Raw genomic sequence first — 18,349 nt, forward strand, 5'->3', positions numbered from 1 at the left:
AAAAATTATATCAAGTAACCGAATGGAAGCATGATCCTGAAAGCTGCCAATTTATTGATCATTTTGAGAAAAAAACTTTTTGATAATGTGACGAGTGAAAACTGTCGTATTAAATGTACAGTAACAAAAAATGCATCTTATTTGTTCTCAAATATGAAAATTCTGTTTGCCAAAAGTTGGTATCTTGCAACTGAATTCACTAAAAGAAGGCGAAAATTACAACTAGAGAACTACTAAATTAGTTGAAGTTGTGTCTTCAGTTCAAAGTAGTTTTTTAAACATGATGGATGTGCATTTGACTATTTATCAAACATTTTACTGGTTCTGAAAATTTCAAAGTCCTCTAAAGAACTCTTATTTCATCTTATTTTATTCACAATACTCCGCATGTGTAACAAAAAATTGAATCCACATTCCTTGCAAACAGACAATATTTTACAGCAAAACAAAAGTGTAATATGCACACATAAATAAATAACCGCACTATGTTGAATTGAAGCAAATTAGACTGTAACAATCACTTCTAAATACCGTTAATATGCCATAAAAAACAAAAAGATGTACCAGCAATACACAGCAGGGAACTAGTGTTTCACAAAACAGGGAAATAATATGATATGGCGAATACAATAGTGAGACATTTTTTATAATAAACAACCGTTACAGCAAAACATGGTTTTTAAAGTAATAATAAATATTCCAAAAATAGTATATCTAAAGCAAAATATGAATTAAATGGAAAACAATAGGACTACATGTAGAACTAATAGAATATGTAATATGATTTCTGTTGTCATCGGTACAACTGAAAAACACAGTTAATTTAAGCATAATATGTCATAAGGCAAGCACAAACTTTTGAGGTAAAATATGGTAGCCACAACATTTGACATATTTTGTTGGTTAGTATTATTCTTAGTCAGATTCCTAGAAGCTTTAGCAGTTATATTGCAAATATTACTTATTTAGTTTTAACTTTAACTAAACTGTTTTAAGCTAAATGAAAATGAAAGGAAAAAAATAACAAAGTAAGATTAGAAGGATAGGTAATAAGATTGCTTTCATCATCAATTTGACAAATGAATAATGAAGAAATAAACTAAGGTAAGAACAAAACCATGAGGTACAATGTGTTACTGACAATTACCACTTCCGCAGTGTGTTACTACTATTCCGAAGAATCCCCAGCGCGGGATTTTTGCAATTGCTCCACGGCAATATCGATGCATTTCTTCTTCTCTTCATCTCCAACATCTAGAACTCCTTTGTACAATTTGATCGATCTTTCAAATAGCTCTGTTGCTTCATTAAACTTCTGTAAACAGCGATAACACTTGCCGGCTTGATAACAGCTAGAGCCAGTGATAATAAACTGTTTGGCGTCATCTCCAAACCATTTGATCATCGTCTCCAATCCCTCAGAAAAATATTCGGCTGAGTTTTCGTAATCATTGATGTAAGTATAACACCAACCAATCCGACCAAAAAATTTGCACAAAATGTGCACTTTAAGTATATTGGTATTTGTTTCAACAGATCTCATCACTTCGTAGAGGTTCCGCACCATAGGCAAAACATACCTTTCAATGTCTTCTTTCTTATCGTACAAGCACAAAAGCTTTGCCGTATAATTGGTTGAGTTACCACAGTCATTCAGCCTAATGATCTTAATGTCAGGATCAGTAAAATTTTTACAAAGAGTGCTGGCTAACCATACCATGAATAAAGACGAATGAAATTTTTGATGTTCACGAAAGGAATCACTGATTTTAATAATATCCTTAAACACTATTTCACAGGTATCTTGTTCGTCGGACAAGTTAGCTTGGTTAATCTCCTGAATAGCCAATAACAAATCAACACTGTTCAAGTCCCCATCAACAAGTCTGGTTTTGATCAAAGCAACCATTTGTTTGAGCCTATCGATTAAACCTGAACAAAGCAAGAACATACATTTTAGTACGATGGCAAAATTTATTTTATCCTGTTGATATGTTACAGTTATTTTGTGTAATAAAGCTAAATGAATGCTTGAATAATTGAATTAACCATGCTAAGTCAACCATGCTAAGTCAACCATGCTAAATCAACAATGTATTGAATGTTGATCAGTGCTGGTTTATTGACCGCTAAGCTGTGCATGTACAAATTACATTATAATCAAAATAATAATTATTTTGCTATCTATATACGAATTGATTTCCTTTGAATGACTTGCACATGGATGATGTTAAACAACAGCTGTATATCACATTTCGATAATAATAAAAATTGCATGCATGAAAGATTTTCATATTCAGTGCATGAAATATGTATTGAACACAACTACTTGGCAAGTTCTATTATAAGTAAATCGATATGACCAATAATAATATTGATACACAATAAATAATAAACAACTTCTTACTCTCTTCAGGTGGTGGGGAAGCTCCATTTCTGTTCCCTTCTGCATGCTTGACTACAATTGATGCCATTGCAACAACTAATTATTTATTTACTATTTATAAACAAAAAACACTAAAAAAAGATAAAAATTTTCTTAAATTTATTTTAAATGAAGTAAACATAATAAATGAAAAATTTTATGGGAAGATTTTAGCATTTTGATCGTTTTGTCGGTTTGTAAATGGACTGTACAATAGGCATAAATCATTTCACATAGTTTGCTGTGTTGGAAAGAATCTTCTTCTGTTTGTGTGTATCCGAAATGGTGAACTAGATTATAAGACGCAACCTCATTGGATGGAAAGTTAGTGAAAATCAGAAGACAATTAACCTTTTTTTGATGAAAAAATATCGGTAAGCAATTTATTTCCTTCCAGGTATGAAAGTTTCGATTGTCCAAGGTCAAGTATTTCAACTGCATTATCCAAATATAACTGACAGGAGAAGCTTCATAACAATTTTTTTTTCCAACAAAGCGGATATAATTAGTAGCTGGATTGTTGAAGCAGAAGTATATGAGGAGTTGAACTATTTTCAACTGCTCAATTATTCAAGACTTTATGCTCATCAAAATGCTCTAAAAGAACCTTTGGTATATTTACTTTGGTCTATTTTTTGTTTTAGTTAATCAGAAAGCTATTCCACATTTCTTGCAAATCTAAATTAATATTTCTGGCAAAAATATACTTAAACACACATAGAAAACCATCATAACGAGGCAACAAGTAAGACTACATTTTATAAAAAATATTGTAACATACATTTGGTCCAAACTAACACTTTGTTGTGATTAATAGAACATGGGAATGGTAATTTACAGGTTAAATATGCATACAATAGAATTTAACATATCTTTTATTAAGAAACAGTGGCTAAGAAAAATTTTTTAAGGTGTGGCATCATCTATAACTACCAAAACTATATCAAACAAAACCTGCTTTGCATGTTTTTAAAGGTATACATATTTAGTTTGGATTTTTACTGAATTGTTTCAGACAAAATGTAAGATAAGTTAAAAAGAATAGAAGGGAAAATCAAGTAGAACGAAAAAGATTGCTGTTGTTATCATGCATACAACTTATGAATACTTTTAAACAAGGCAAGCAAAAAATTGTGAGGTACAATTTGGTGTCAAAAATTGCCATCACAATCGGTTTAGTACTATAAAAGAAATTCCCTAACGCGACACTTTTCCAATTTATCACGAGATAAATCGATGCATTTTTTCTTCTCTTCTTCTTCAACATCCTGAGCTTCTTCATACATCTCAATCGCTCTTTCAAAAAGCTCGGCTGCATCATTATACTTTTGCAGCAGGCGATAACTTTCGCCAGTTTGATAACAACAAGCACCGGTGATGAAAAACTCTCCGGCATTGTCCACATCGAACGTGATTGTTTCCAATGCAACAGAGTAATGTTCGGCTGCATCCTTGTATTTATTGATGTAGAAATAGCACCAGCCAATGTGATTCAAGAATTTGCATAAAATGTGTGCCTTTAATGCAACAGAAGGGGTTTCAATAGGCTTGAGCATGTTGCAGAGGTGCCGCATTGTCGGAATACCGTGCCTTTCTATGTCAGATTTTTTATGAAGCAAGCGCATGTGCTCTACTGTAATATTAGCAGAATGGCCGCAATCGTTCAGCTTAATGATTCTAATATCAGGATCAGAGAACGTCATGCATACAGTACTGGCAAAGCACACCATAAATAAGGACATGTTAAATTCCAGACGTTCACGTAGAGAATGGGTTATGCGAATGATATCTTTAAAAACCTCATTACAGTTATCTCGTTGGTTGGATACTTTAAGAAGAAGAACTTGCTGAAAAGCCGATAAGAAATCAGCATTATCCACGTCACCTTCCGCAAGTTTCACTTTGAGAAAACCAACCAATCTCTTAAGCTTATCTAATGAACCTACAGAAGTGAAAAAAATGCCAAGTGCAAGATGATATTCTTATAACAAGGTGGAAACTAATACACTGTGGACAGCACTGTGTCAACTAAAGCAAAAGATACTTGGCAAAAATACTTAAAGGATGCTGCAGACATAAGAATACAAAAACATATCATTCTAAGAAAAAATTGAAGGTATAAGAAATTTTGTAAAAAAACCTCATACTTTCTTCAGGTGGTGAGGAAGCTTCTTCTTCATTTTCTGCGGCGTACTTGCCATCAGTTGATGCCATTTTCGCAACTTTTTATTATTCACTTAATAACCAATTATATAAACTTGAGAGAAAAACGTTTACATGCGACATAAGTGTTTTTATGTAAGTATTAAAATCAAACAAAACCAGTGCAACGGATAAAAAAGTGAGTTCATATTTTCACAAAGTAAAAAATTTCTTAACATGCTCATTTCAAAACAAAAAAAAAATTGCACCGGAATATAACCTGAAAAACGAAGAATTGCAACATTTAAACAACGTCTGGCAGTCAGACACTTTTTGCAACTAAACCTATGTCATAATTTTAAAGGATGCCTTTTGCTTTTCACGATTTAACGAGTTAAGGGTAATATTAATACATAGTTTGTAATATCAAATATAGTTCTGAGGTTTTCAAAGATATAAACTAAACTCAACGCAAACAGGCTTCCAGACTGGTTTGAGGCAAAACATAATTAAACGAATAAAGATTTAACATGATGCGATATAAGCACTCTTACCAATACAACCGATTTAGTCTTAAAACTAACAACAACAAATCTACGCGTGTTACTGACAATTCCATTCTGTCTCACTAAGGAAAATCTAGATTAATCCGAGAAAGCGAATTTAAAAAAATATTACAATCTAATAACAATAATGATATTCCCTGCCTTTAGATTTCTCCGATTTATCTCGAATAAACTCAATGTAAATCTTTTTCTTCTCTTCTTCTCCAATATCTTGAGCATTTCAATCGTTTTTTCAAACATTTGCGTTGCTTTTTCAAATTCTTGCAAGAAGCGATAACCTTCACTGGCCTGATTGTTTCCAATGCAGCTGAGCAATACTGAGCTGTTTCTTTGTTATCATCAATGTAGAAACAACATGGCCCAATTCAATTCAAAAATTTGCAGAAAAAATTTGCGCTTTAACAAAACGGAATTGGTTTCAATCAATCTCGCTTTAAGAAAAAGTTGCAGCATTGCAGGAAAGTCAACTTTTCTATGTCATCTGTCCCATCATGAACATTAGCGTTACCGTACTGATAGTGGAATGACCACATTCAACCAATTTAGTTGGTGGTAGTTATTATCTGCCTCAGAGAAAGATTCATACACCTGGCTTCCAAACAACATTAAGAATAGAGATAAATTGCATGGTAATTGATCAAATAGACAGCGGATTATGTCGATGAGTTCTTTAGAAATCTCATCACAGTTATTCTGTTGGTTGGAGCATGGGAACATGGTTGTCAACGTAAGAAACCACCACCAGAGGTGATCTAAAATCAGTGTTTTCTACGTCATCTTCAGCGATTTTGAATCTTTAATTTATCAAATGAACCTGCAGGAGTGAAAAAATAAACATAGCAAAATAAATAAGCACGACATTTCTTTCAAATCCATCTGCATGGAATTAAATCAGTTGTGTATGAAAAACCGACAGGCATTAAAATACAACTCATGTATAAATAATAATGGTAAATTTATTTCTTATATTTATGTACATTTGTGCACGTACGTATATAAATTTATATATGTACGTACATATTTATTGCAATTTGTAGACCATTTTAATGTAGATTATTTAAAAACTAGCTCACAAGTGAAGAAAATGAAAACATTAAAAAAGTGTGGATGTCAGCTACCCATCAACTCACTGAATACTGATATTTCATAAAAAAAACTCAAAAGAGCGCAAACTCTATGTTTCTTCGGTAATCTAGAGACAAAATAAATAAAAAAACGTCTTACTTTCTTCAGGTGTTAAGAAAGCTTCTATGATTTTCGATGCATGATTGCTTTCAACTGATGCCATTATAAAAAATTTCATTACGTACAAATACCTAACTCTGGGGATGACGTAAACATTTATATATACAAGTAAGTTTATAGGACATACTTAAATTAACTTATGTAAGGGTTAAAGATAAAGTTGTTCATTTATGAAGTATTTTTAAAAGATAAGTCAGTATAATTTGCTTATAGTAACACCACGTACAGATTTGACAAGTTCTAATATACACCAACTACCATAACAAACAAATCAATAAAATAATAATAAAATGCACTTTCATTGAATTTTAAACTGTGAGACAGCTTATGGGTATTTAAACACAATGAAAAGTGAAGCTTGCAAGTGATTTCAGATCAAAGCAAAAGTAAAAGTTTTTAGGGTGATGTAGTCACTATAAAATTTTAGCTTGCATTCATTGCGCTGCAATAATCTGTGAACAATTTTACCATCTGATTTGCGAGATGCACGAATTTGATTGTTTTGTCACAATCGGCATCATTATTGATTATGATATGCAAATGTGAAGAGAAAACGTAATGCAAGCGGACACCTTTGGTACATGAGAAGTGGCGCCAAAGTAAAAGCCGATATAGAGCCACAAAAGATTGATGCTGAGCAAAACATAGGATTTCTGCCAAAGCCAAAAACTTTTGTCGATTACAGTAACATGCCATTGAAGATAAATTCGTTGCAGGCAAGTTCCCTTGTAAAACATTTTTGACAATTTTACAAGCATAAGCCATTTTGCATGGACTGCTATGCATTGCACAGATTTTCATCCATAATAAGGGATGAAAATTGGACCAAAACAAATTTAAGACATTTTTTTCCAGCGAATATGCATCTTATAAGCTGCTAGATATGAAAGTTTTAAGTTACTATGGTCAAGATATGGCAATTGCATGCACAAAATATAACTGGTAGAGCAATTATTTAATTTAAACTAATGCTTAAATAGCTTTTAATAGGTTTAAATAATCATAGTTCAAGCAAAAAAGAAAGAAAATCAAAAAAGAAATAACACCAAAAAAATAATTCCTACACACTTTAATAAATGACTGACCTAAAAAAATTAAAATTGCAAAATATAAGAACATTCCGGTTGCAGCAAACACTTTTAAGTGAATAAACTTGTCTCAATTTCTGATACAAATATACACAGAATAAAAGATATGAAACCAGATATTTTACAGAGAAACAATGACTGAAAATGCCTTTTGCCTTTCAAGACATGTCAAAGAAATAGAGCTGAGTGAAAGGTAGTATGGTCTACCTTGCAAAAGAACCAATAGAATTGCTCGAAGAAGAACCTAATTTCCTGGTTTTAAAGTTTATAAATTTAGTACTATCAGAATAGGTTTTAAGTGGTTGAACATAAATGAAAGGAAAAACAAGTTCAGCAGGATATATTATGAGTACTATTTTCAATACACATAACATATGTATATATCTACACATGGGCAAGTTAAATATTATAAAGTAAAATGTTTCATTAACATTAACCACTATCGCAATTTGCTAGTACAAATCTGTAAAATCTCGTAAAGACTTTAATTTCAAGGAAATTGCCTGGCGCGAGATTTCTGCAATTTATCTCGAGATAAATCGATGCATTTTCTCTTCTCATCCTCTCCAACATCCTGAGCTCCTTCGTACATCTCAATCGCCTCCTCAAAGAGCTCCGCTGCTTCATCGAACTTCCTCATGAAGCGGTAACTCTCACCGGCTTGATAGCATGTAGCTCCGGCAATGACAAACAGTTTGGCGTCATCTCCCAGCATGCTGGTGATTACCCGTAATCCAATCGAGCAATATTTGGCTGCGTCTTCGTAATTATTGATGTAGAAATTGCACGATCCAACTCGACTCAAACATTTGCACAAAACATGAGCTTTTAGTGGAGTTGATTCGGTTTCAATAGACTTCACCTGAACACAAAGCTTCTCTATTATGGGTAGACCATTGCTTTTTATGTCATCTTTTTCATTACGCATGCACATTCGCATTATTGTAATGTTGGCAGATTGACCACACGCATCCAGTTTGCTAATTTTAGTTTCAGGATCAGTGAATGTTTCACAAATTTTACTGGCCACCCAGATCAGAAGTATAGCAGCATTGTATTGTAAATGATCACGTAGGGAACTGGTTATGTCAATAACATCTTTAAAAATCTCATCACAGTTATCCCGTTGGTCAGATACGTCAATTTCATAAACCTGCTGAAGAGCCGATAACAAATCTGGATCATCCATGTCACCTCCGGCCATTTTGAGTTTGATCAAATCAACCACCTTCTTAAGTTTGTCAAAGGAACCTATATAAAGTGAACAAAAATTAAACTGGAGTATGGCACTAAGTACGACATACGTGATAGGCATCATGCACTTTTTAACTAAAATTGGGTTCACAAAGAAATAAATGATATTGATTTCACAACTTCTTACTTTCTTCAGGTTGTGTTGAAGCTTTTTCATTGCTTCCGGTAGCAGGCTTGCCTTCAGCTGACGCCATTTAAGAATTTTGTTTTGTAAAAATTACTAATCTTACAAACTAGTAAGTAAACACATGATGTTATTGATACATAAAATAAGTAAGGGTAATACAATTCTGATATAAAATGTTGTCAACTGATTAGCCAAAAGCAAATTGCTTTTATATATAATAACTGTTTTATAAAGCAAACAAAATCCTTGTTGGCTAGTAACATTGAACAAGATGGTTATCCGAAAGACTCAAGAGAAGACATTTTTTCAGAAAATTGTGTTTTAGATACGAAAATGAAAAAGAATTTCTATTAAAAATTGGATCGTAAGTGTTCCCAAACATAGATACTGGAATCAATGGATTATTGTAGATTACAATGACATGCAATAAATCAAGCTGAGTGACATTTGATACATTTAAAATGACAGCTAAAGTAACATTTATAACATGTCACTGATAAATGAAGCTACAATTTGACCTTTAATTTAAGCCGGGGGCAAAGAGGCTTCGGCTCGAAGCAGTTTTTCTTGAACAAGACGGATATTTTGAGCTTTCTCTTCTTCACCAAAACTATCATCAACTTCATAAACTTCAATTGTCTTCTTAAAGCATTCAACAGCTTGATCATATTTTCCCATGTAGTGGTATACTCTACCATTGAGGTAGTAGCAAGCTGCAGTAGGGATATATTTCTTTGCATCTTCTCCAAATGTTTTGCTCAAGACTGATATACCGGCTTCTCCATATTCTAGCGCCTCCTTAAATTCGCCGATGTAATAGCAACTTGTCGCTATGCGATGGTAGCAGTAACTCAGCAGGTATGCTTTGTGTTCAATGTCAATGTTTTCCTTTAATGCTTGCAATCGTCTGCAAACCTCTTTAAGGATCGGCAATGCCTGCTTCTCGATTGCGTTCTTTTCACGATTGGCCACCATTGTGGTGGATACATCCATTGCAGCAGCGCTACAGCTACCTAATTTTTCCATTCGCTCTTCATTGTCTGGAAGAAGATCACTTAACTCCGTAGATGACATGACTAAGCACAACGACAGCATGTATGAGCATCTTTTTAAAAACACACTGGAGATTTGCAGCAAGTCTTGGATGGTTTGGGAACAATCCCATTTAGGTCCACCAATTTTTATGAGCGCTATCTCCTTGATTGCTTCCTCAGCATTTTCAAAATCATTGGATTGCAGCTTTCTTTTGATGAAATCTATACGAACTCCAATCTCATTCTTTAAATCTGAATACAGTATAAGCAAAAAATAAGTTTTAGCAATAAGCAAAGATTTTAACAAGATCTTAATCAATGAAAAAAGTGTTACTTTCTACAGTCGAAGAGGAAGAGTCTTCCATTTTTCCTGCTGCAGACTTGCCTTCGGCTGACGCCATTTAGAAAACAATTTTTATTAAATGCAAAAGTATCTAAATCTGAGGAAAAGAAAAATTGTCATGAAGTTTTTATGACAGTAGGTTTTCTAATTGTTATTATGCATTTCGAAGAGGATATGCTTTGTTATTATGATATGACATTAAGATATGCTTTTAGAATTTGACACCCATTTCGGTATTTAATATCAAAAACTAATTTTGATAGATTTGTCGTGTTGGCTGTGAAGGTCGGAACAGGGAGAGTTTTAACTAATTTTAATGCTGAAAAAAAACAAGTGACATATTTGTTTCTAAATATGAATATGTTTAAGGTCAACACTTTCCAACTTATCATTTGAACTGAAGTTTATGCAGCTTCAAAACAAAGCTTTTTTTAACAAAATGGATGTTACTTATATTTGAAGATCTATAAAAATTTATTACTGGGATTATAGTTCAAAGTTATCTAAAAAGAACTCTGCATCTCCATTCCTTTGTTAAATTAAACATTATTTTACAAATTTGAACCAATTTCGCTGAAATAATTAGACAACTCTATTATACACTTAATCAAAAATATTTGAGGAAATAACAAAATTGCATGACGTAGCATAACTACGTTTGGCTGCAATAAAACTTTCTGGTGACTAATGGCACATGTTAATGTACCATTAGTACCTTACACACAACTAAGCATACAAGGAATCATAATCATTTTACTAAAAAAATGCCAAGTAAGAATTTCATAATGTGATAAGGAAATATGGCATATTCTCTAAACAAGCCACTGATAATTTAATCTTTACCATAAAAATTGAAAACAAGATTTTCAAAATTATATGACAAATTCCACACAAAGTTTCAATTTTAAGGGAAAAATTCCAAGACGTGAATGATAAGTAAAGTAAGTAACTAATATACATTCTTGGATGGGACAAACAAAGTCATGAGGAATAAAATATGTAACTAACACGTTGATGTAAGCTACCACCTCCACCGATAAAGACTGCCTTTATATTGTTTGTCCAAACACTGTTGCATTTTAATCCAAGACAAATCCATGCATTTTCTCTTCTCTTCCTCTTCGACATCCAGAGGAACATCTCGATGGCTCTTTCAAACAGTATCGCTGCGTCTTTATATTCCCGCAAATAACTCAGCCAATAACGAATCAATAAGAGCCAATAACTCTCACCAGCTTGAAAGCAAGAGGCGCCGGTGATGACAAAGTCTGAGGCATTTTTGCCAAGAAAACAAAACAAAGCCTCAAACGCATACAAGCTATAATCGGCAGAATCGCCGTATTCATTGATGTAAAAGTAGCTGCAATTTGAAGTAATATTGTGCTGACCATGAGTGTCCTTAGCTTAAGGGAATCGCTTCAAATAGCCAACATCGTAAAAAAAAGTGTGGCATAATAGGAAATCCATACTTTTTATGTAGTATTTTTTATTCTGCAAACACATTTCCTTTGTTATTTTGCCGGCAGATTTACCGCACTCATTCAGCCTATTCATCTTGGTGTCGGGATCAGAATAAGTTTTAGAAATATTACCAGTAAACAATGCCATATATAGAGACGTGTTAAATCGATGAACGTCACGAAAGATAAAAGCCAGACCAAGGACATCATCAAACACCTCACTAGGGATTTCTCACTGGTTGGCATGTTAATTAAATAGATCTCCTGAAGAGCTGAATACAAACTCGATTCATCCAAGTCTTTGTCGACCATTACGACTTTGATAATACCAAACAATCGCTTAAGCCAGTGGTTCTCAACCTTTTTGGCTTACGGTACCCTGCAAACAACCAAAAGATTTGGCGGCACCCACAGTCAAACCAAAAAATTTCTGCATTAAATAAAAATAATAATTTTCGCAACCGTTTTCCTCGACTAGTGATTAGTGCGCAATAACTTGCGGCACCCTTGCGAAATGTAAATGGCACCCCGGTTGAGAACCACTGGCTTAAGCTTATGTAATGAACCTATAGAAGAAAAAAATAAAAGTAAATAAATTTCAAGTATGACAAACGTTTGTTTTCTCCTGCTTATATTTTGGTAGATTCTGCTGTGAAGAAATAAACTGAATTAATCTATATTAAAATATGATAAATCAAGTTTCTTTAAAATATTGGTTGAAATCGGTCGCTAGATTGCATGACTGTACAGGCAAAGACTCGGTTTTAAAATTCTGTTAAAACAACTTTCGTTTGGATTAAACTACACGTCGACGCCACACTCCCATTACTTAAAACTATACTATGTAATTGAGTAGTAATACTGTTAGCAGATTCAACACAAGCCACTAACTATTTTTGCATTTATACACAAATCAATTATATCTATCTACTATCAATTACGCATCCATTGAATGAACGCATTCAATACCATTCAAAATACATCTTGAGTTTTCATAGTAAAACTGGATAATTAGTATCTAAACTTAATTATCAATCCTTTATAATTTCTTACTTTCTTCAGGTGGTGAAGATGCTTTCTTGTTGTTTTTGCTGCAAGCGTGTCTTTAGACGCCATTTTGGTTATGACAATTTATAATGTACAAAAAATAATCTTGAAAAAAATGCGATTACCAGCTGATGCAAAAAAAATAATATGAAAAAAAGAAAAAAACCACACAAAGTTAACATGTGACATAAATTAATGTTGGGCAAGTCTAATACAAAATGTCAACACCTTTAAAGTCAATATATTGCAACCGCATGCATTAAACAAAGTTGATAGAACAACAACGATCTAATTTAAGCTGAGAAAATTTTGGTGTGAAGCAGTTATTAAACAAAATTGGTCTTTTCACCATTTAACTTTCAACAATAAATTTAACTAAAATTACAGTTTACAGCCAGGTTAAGGAATTTAACACCAAGTATAATGCATTTTTTTTTTAAATTAAACATCTTTTGTATAAATTTAAACAAACATTTTTGACAAAAACAGACAACGCTATACCCCAAAACAAAACTGTGATAGAGCTTGGAAATAATACTAATTGCACGACATGGAATTGCAACACAAAAATTACATTTGGCAGCAAAAAAACACTTTTAAGTAACTAATGAAGCAAGTTAGCAGTACCTTAAACACAAATAAGCATACAAGTAATCAGGTTTTTTTTAAGGTTTGGTTTGGGTGACCGCTAAGTAGTTTTAAGAGAGCAAATTAGCAAGACCAGAGTAGCAAGTCCAAATTTTGGGAAACCGCTGGAGAAATTTGGGGGACCGTTTCGGTCCCCCAAAACACCTTAAAAAAAACACTGCAAGTAATACACAATAGAACACTTTTTCGAAAAACAGTGGCTGAGCAGTGCTTGTTATGGTAGGACAAGAGCATGTTCTGTAATAGGGTTCACAATATTACGGAATTAGGGCAAATTATGTAGCACACAGTAGTAAGTCTTTTTTGAGTCATATTGCAAACCTTTCAGGTTTAGCTTTGGCTTTTGCTGAACTGTTCCAAGCAAAACCTAACACAAAAGAATGGATAACAAATTAGGACTAGTAGGATGCATAACATGATGTATCAGTATGTAATTGCCTTTTGCAATTATGACCAATATAACAAATAAATAATGAAGAAAAAATAGAGTAATACAAGGACAAGATCATGAGGTACAATGTGTTATTAGCAATTGCTATAGCAACACTGCCTGTTCATACTATCCCAAAAAATCTCTAGCACAAAGCTTTCGCAATTTATCTCGAGACAAATTGATGCATTTTCTCTTCTCTTCCTCTTCAACATCCAAAGCTCCTTCGTACATCTCGATGGCTCTTTCAAATGACTCCGCTGCTTTGTCAAACTTCTGCATGAAGCGATAACATTCTCCAACTTGATAACAACAAGCGCCAGTGATCGCGAACTCTTTGGCACGTTGTCCAAACATGTTGGTATTTGTCTCTAACGCCTCTGAGAAATATTCGGCTGCATGATCGAAATTGTTAATGCACAAATAGCATGTCCCGATTTGACTTAAAATTTTGCACAAGAAATGTGCTTTTAATAGAATGGAATCAGTGTCAACAGCCTTTGTCCTATTACAGAGCTGCTGCATTAAACGAAGCCCATATCCTCCTATTTCACAATTTTTATTGGCCAAGCAAATACGCTCTACCATTATGTGGGCAAATTGGCCGCAGTCGCTCAGTCTAATAATTTTAATGTTAGGATCGGAGAAGGTTTCACATATTTTACCGCCTACTGACACCATGAATAAGGCTGCAGGGTAATGTCCATAATCAAGCAGAGAATGGGTTATGCCGGTGACATCTTTAAAAATCTCATCACAGTTATCTCGTTCGTCAGAGAGGTCAACATGTATGACCTCCTTTGTGGCCAACATCAAGTCAGTACTAGTCATGTCACCTTCTGCGATTTTGACTTTGATCAAATCAACCAAACGTTTAAGTTTATCGAATGAACCTAACAATGGAAAAATTATTTATGGTATAAATATATATAAAATAAGACTTCTTTAATGAGTTAAAAAACTTTGCTTTCATTTCTAAAGTTAAATTTAATGTTGTGGTATACTTTTACTGGATACAAACAGATCAATTTGATTCAACCATTTAGAAAGGGTTGGTGCACTGTTGATACCTAACACATTGAACAATGAGCGCAAATACTTTCTTTAACACGTTCGCTGCGATCCCGAATTTTCGTTGTTTTCTTGTGGTGCGATTACCTTTAACTTTCTGTACCGCTAGTTGCCGACAGAGCTTTCCCGCCAAATTTCGTTGACATGTTTTCTTTGCTTTAAGGATTTCTTTCAGACAGTTTAATCGCTTGTACACCGGTGGGTCAAATCGCGTTAAACACAAACTATATTGTAGCCAGCGCAATTTGACCCACCGGTGGGTCGTATAATTTTAAGCAACTTATAGAGTAAATCTTAACTATTTGCTTGTGTGATAGATCGTAGGTAATATATTGTGAGTAATTTCTGTTTCAATTGTTGCAAAATGAATCCTGCATCGTTTTATGGTAGAAGTGTTGCTAATTTTGAGGAATCTTCAGATGAGGACTTTAGTTCAGATGAAGAGGTATCAGATGATTCGGTGTATGAACCAAGTGATAGCAGCAGTACAGGTGTAGAAGAGGATGAAGAGGAAGATACGTCGACAGCAGATGTTGCGACCACCACAGTCATGGTAGATGGTACTTCTGGTTTAGCCACGCTTCAAAATAGTTGGACTGCTACTAGTGTTTGGCAGAGGAATTTTGGATTCACTGGTCAAGAAACTCTGTGCATTCAGGTTGAACCTTCACACGAAGGCTAAGTTTGGCCAATAGACGTATTCAGTCTATTTATATCAGATGACATCATTAGTCTAATGGTGAGAGAAACGAACCGTTACGCTTGTCAGGTCATTGCAGGACACGCCATTCACGATTAAATTCCTGGAAACCAACCTCCTCATCTGAAATCAAGACGTTCATAAGAATTCTTTTTTAGAGCAGAGCAAACCATATTTGTGCTTGTCCTGCTTTAAAATGAAGCATTCTGACTGAAAATTAAGTGACAAATGTTCTTTTTCAATATAATGAAATTACAAATAAATTCACCATTTGTATGTGTTGAACAAGGATTGTGAAACAGGAAAAAAGGCAAAAAAATAGTAACAGTAATTTTTTTCGTAAGAACCACCGGTGGGTCACAACGCAGTAGGTAAATTTTACGCATGACCAACTGATGGGTCGCATCGCCGTGAACGTGTTAAATCTTATTATTTTTCAAAAATCTACAGTATGCAAATCTACCAAGATCTACAAAAAAGTTAGGTAACCTACCTTTACTGCACATGCAAATTTTCAAATTAAAATCTTAGAAAATCCCCTAACAATATGTCTATATATTTTAAACCATGTATCTGCAGACTATACTCTTCTGCAAGTTTTACTTTTAATCTAAAAACTCGATAGATATGGAGCCGAATAAAATATCACAGTTGCGTGCAGCCAGAATTGCAAGCACTTATTTTGGGTAGGGCGAGGTATGTCACAATGACAGCACAAAACACCATGAAATTCAAAAAGGTAAAATACGAAATAATTGTAGCATTTGCATGCGATCATGATATATTGTCTTGAATTATGCTAGTGTTAAGTACCAGTGTTAAATTTGCACTGTTTTTGCTTTTTTGATTTTCGGTCTTGCTTGTGGCCATTAATTGTGAAGGATATGCAAGTGAACAAACTGTAATATTTATATTATTCCATGTAATTGTAAATAAAGTTTTCACAGAGTTACAACCAATTTCTGCATATCAAAATGGAAGCAGAAATAACTGGTACCGAATAGTATGAGCAGTTCTGCTTCAACGAAAGCAATGTTTACTGTACTGTACATAATTTCAAAATCTAAAATACTATCATATATATATATCGTAAGAAAATAAATTGATATTTTCTAGTGAAAATGGATTTATAACAATCAATTACAAAAACTTCTTACTTTCTTCAGGCGGTGAGGAAGCTTCTTTCTTGCTTCCTAATGCATGCCTGCTTTCAATCGACGCCATAATTACAAGTTATTGTTGTTATGGACAAAAGCCTAACACCGAGGAAAGAAACATTCAACAGTAACAGAAACTCAGCGATAATTTCTCATCACGTCATCTCATTTCAATATCGTTTTGCAACAACATTACGCAAAATCATCAACATCGATTCGTATTTAACTAGCCAAGTGCTCTCTTTATGCTATGACATTTAATAATTCGCTTGTGCACTACTCGTGTGAGGTATTACACAATGAACATATCTGTCATAAAGACCGCATATGCTGGCGGTAATTGTTTGAATATGAGCGAGGACGATTGATGGTTGGTGATTTGTTTTGCTTCTGCTTCGATGGATGAGTTCTCATTTCTCAAATTTGCGTGACTATGCTGTTAGTTGCTTGATTCTGTCTAACTTATACAAATTACTAACTTATAAAGTTCCCATTTTATTTATTATAACACAAAGGTTTTCACCTTCGGGCAAAGCTTACTGAATGTTAGGCTACATAGCGCTGTAGTAACCAGTGAAATTGATCACATGAAAAGGAAAAATTGAAAACATTACATCAGTATTTATATGTGACACACCAGTTCAAGCGAGGAAATTATCTGACGTCATTAAGGAAAACTCAAGTCTGGTAAACACTGAATTACAAGATCCCAAATTAAATTCCAAACATCTCGTGAGTCGTGACGTAATCGTCACAATGCAACCGCACTTCATTTATTTTTTGGATCTTGTCATACAAGACTGCAAAATCTTGTTGGAAAAAACAGGCAACAGAAATTGTAAAAATCTTTTTCCTTGCATATGGGGCACCTGTTTGCCATAAAAAACACTTACAACTGTGAACGAAACGAGCTATTGGCAAAAAACCAAGAACAAGATAAAGAAAAAGGAATTTTCAGTGTAACAAGATTATCATATCCCCGATTGGAAAAGTTGCTAGGTTTGCGAGGGATTAAAATTAATTGCGCATATATTGGCTGGGTCTATTGTTTCGTCTTGTTGCACGAGGGATTTCTCAACTAAAAACAGCAAACTTTCCATTCTGTATTATACCAGTATCAATGCAGCTCTGGAAACCGAGAATTGTTTGATTCAAACTACAGACTTCTTACTGCTACACTATACTCAACTACACTCTATCTCAACACAATTCACCAACTTTCCGTTCTGGTACAATCTGACAATGCAGCACTAACTGACAATAATTAATATGTTTCAAGCTTCTAGGCAACTTTTGCGCGAGCGTGGCTGTCGTAAATCTATAATTAATCTATAGCTTTAGCCTATATAGATTAAAGCCTATAGCCTAAACATTTCGCCTAGCTTAACAACAAAAAAACGACAACATGAAAACCTATGCTTTGCATCATAGCTTCTCCAAGACGTTTGCTTTTGGCGGTTTTCTCAAACTAATTACAATTTTTTGCTCTGCTGTGCAGTAGTAAATTAAATTCCCGTGTAAGCTAGCGGCAAAATGCTTGCAGCAAACGAACGTCAATTGAGAGACATTTCTGTGACATAATTATTTACTAATTAGGGGGTTTCCCTGACAC

General features: G+C 33.9%; 3 protein-coding genes across 5 annotated transcripts; all 3 read right to left on the minus strand.

Annotated features, from left to right (window-relative positions):
• Positions 1-352: 352 nt before the first annotated feature.
• LOC143460884 (uncharacterized) lies at positions 353-8,986 on the minus strand. 3 transcript variants are annotated; one of them, XM_076958553.1, is made up of 5 exons: positions 8,848-8,986; positions 6,358-8,717; positions 4,573-5,947; positions 2,408-4,367; positions 353-1,932 (listed from the first exon to the last, which is right to left on the minus strand). In XM_076958553.1, the coding sequence occupies exons 1-2, from the start codon at positions 8,912-8,914 to the stop codon at positions 7,957-7,959; spliced, it is 828 nt and encodes a 275-aa protein (XP_076814668.1). In that variant the 5' UTR covers positions 8,915-8,986; the 3' UTR covers positions 353-1,932; positions 2,408-4,367; positions 4,573-5,947; positions 6,358-7,956. The 3 variants fall into 3 exon arrangements, with proteins under 3 accessions (XP_076814668.1, XP_076814666.1, XP_076814667.1); XM_076958551.1 differs by lacking the exon at positions 8,848-8,986 and having other exon boundaries at positions 6,358-7,960; XM_076958552.1 differs by lacking the exon at positions 8,848-8,986 and having other exon boundaries at positions 4,566-5,947; positions 6,358-7,960.
• On the minus strand, positions 8,954-10,368 carry LOC143460886 (uncharacterized). Its single transcript, XM_076958556.1, has 2 exons — positions 10,216-10,368; positions 8,954-10,133 (listed from the first exon to the last, which is right to left on the minus strand). Exons 1-2 carry the CDS (start codon positions 10,280-10,282, stop codon positions 9,373-9,375), a joined length of 828 nt encoding a protein of 275 aa, XP_076814671.1. The 5' UTR covers positions 10,283-10,368; the 3' UTR covers positions 8,954-9,372.
• Positions 10,369-10,485: 117 nt separating this feature from the next.
• On the minus strand, positions 10,486-16,976 carry LOC143460885 (uncharacterized). The gene is made up of 2 exons (XM_076958554.1): positions 16,738-16,976; positions 10,486-14,702 (listed from the first exon to the last, which is right to left on the minus strand). Exons 1-2 carry the CDS (start codon positions 16,802-16,804, stop codon positions 13,939-13,941), a joined length of 831 nt encoding a protein of 276 aa, XP_076814669.1. The 5' UTR covers positions 16,805-16,976; the 3' UTR covers positions 10,486-13,938.
• Between the last annotated feature and the right edge of the window lie 1,373 nt (positions 16,977-18,349).

Source organism: Clavelina lepadiformis, chromosome 5 (assembly GCF_947623445.1).
Source record: "Clavelina lepadiformis chromosome 5, kaClaLepa1.1, whole genome shotgun sequence".
NCBI classification, from domain to species: domain Eukaryota; kingdom Metazoa; phylum Chordata; class Ascidiacea; order Aplousobranchia; family Clavelinidae; genus Clavelina; species Clavelina lepadiformis.